Source organism: Stegastes partitus, unplaced genomic scaffold (genome assembly GCF_000690725.1).
Source record: "Stegastes partitus isolate 25-593 unplaced genomic scaffold, Stegastes_partitus-1.0.2 Scaffold1526, whole genome shotgun sequence".
In the NCBI taxonomy this organism is placed as follows: Eukaryota; Metazoa; Chordata; class Actinopteri; family Pomacentridae; genus Stegastes; species Stegastes partitus.
In genome coordinates, this window is record NW_007579257.1 from 31,392 (window position 1) to 32,997 (window position 1,606).

The 1,606-nt window shown below is 51.2% G+C and overlaps 1 protein-coding gene across 1 annotated transcript in view; it reads right to left on the minus strand.

The window, feature by feature from the left end:
- Positions 1-113: 113 nt before the first annotated feature.
- Positions 114-1,606, minus strand: part of ift46 (intraflagellar transport 46 homolog (Chlamydomonas)) — a 4,873-nt gene continuing 3,380 nt past the window's right edge. Inside the window, exon 6 of the mRNA XM_008300316.1 lies at positions 114-967. Within this exon, the coding sequence (XP_008298538.1) occupies positions 614-967 (354 nt within the window). The 3' untranslated portion in view covers positions 114-613. The remainder of the gene's footprint in view (positions 968-1,606) is intronic.

The window sequence follows — 1,606 nt, forward strand, 5'->3', positions numbered from 1 at the left end:
AGACACCTCCTACGTGACACTAAAAACTTTCCCGTAGCTGCTCACACCAGTCCGGCCTCGTAGTTCAGCCCTGTGGTGTGAGTGATCTATAAACACACAGCGACTCTCAGAGATTCAGAACATGAGTCCTTTAATTGTGGAAGTCAAAAGCAGAATGAAATGAAAACACTGAGCTGACCTACAGTGGAGGCTACAAGCTTCTGGTCCAAATGAAAAAACGTGTCCAAAAATCCACAGTTACAAAACCCGTTTAGATTTACTGAAAAAAAAGGATCCAAAATGTCTAAATGACTCATATTGGTAGAGCTGACTGAACATGGTCTAAAACGAAGACAGCTGTCCAACATCACTCAAACATCCTTATCGAAGTGATTGTAAATACGTCCAACAAACAGCAGCACTGCTCAGCTCTGGTCTTCACACTGCTGTCGTCTCTGAAGCCTGAACTTCACCTTCCAGTGCACATGAATGGAGACATTAACTGGTATTTACTGGTATTTACTGGTATTTACTGGTATCTGTCACACTGTTGGTTTGCGTGTGACGGCATACAGCCAGAGAACCGACGACAGAGCGGACCCTGAACTCGTCCTCGGCCCGGCTGAGCTGCTCTCTAGGCTCTGCGGGTGAAGTGCTGCGAGTCTCTGAACTCCAGGTAGAGGCTGAAGAGCAGGTGCAGCGCCTGGATCCTGCTGCCGTGGACCGGGATGTCCAGCAGGGAGCAGACCAGGTCGGCGTACTGCGGCAGGCTGCACTGCAGGCGGGCCGGCGGCAGCTGCAGGCGGCCCAGCAGCTCCTCCAGCTCGGCCGGCCACTCCTGCATCAGGCTGTCGATGTCGGGCATCGGCCGGCCGTACTGCACGCTGGCCGGAGGCTTGGAGCGGTGCAGGGCGCTGATGCTGTCCACCCAGCTGTCCACGGCCCGGGGGTTGGCCTGAGGACTGGCCACGCTGGTCACCTTCTTCAGCTGCAGGGAGATGGACAGTCTGAGGACAGCTACTAACTGGCTGCTGTGGCTGCCAGGAGACAGTAAAGAGTCACCATGCTGCTGGTGTGTACAATACCAGAATCAGAACCACTGGTGCTGGACAAGCACAAGGACTTTAACAGGTTTTTTTTTTCTTTGCTCTAAAAGAACATACACAGAAAAGACACTTTGATTTAAACGAGGACAGCAGGAGAGAAGCAGGTGTTTATGTGCTGCAGTCACCTGAAGGCTTCACTGAAGGATTCCTGTGAAGTCCATGTTTAGTGTTCGTCTCGTCAGTCTGGAGCTCCTCACCGACGGAACCACCGTCTGCAGGGCAATGAACTGTTCTGGTTCTTTCATAGGTTTATTAAAGGTCTTCTGGAAACATGACAAAACCTGCTGGATCATAAATAAACCTACAGAAATGTTAATATCTGGTTCAACGTCCATGTTCTCCTCAGTCGGGTTCTTCTGGTTCCGTCCACCAGCTTCTGGTCCATCTCTGACTCCTGGACAGAATCACTGCAGTTCAGCTGAACTTGTTTCTTGCTGCTTCCTGCTGGTTCCTGGTTGACTCTTGACCATCCTGACCAGTCGTCTCTCAGCAGCAGCTGCTAGTTTGTGTTTCCTTCCTGA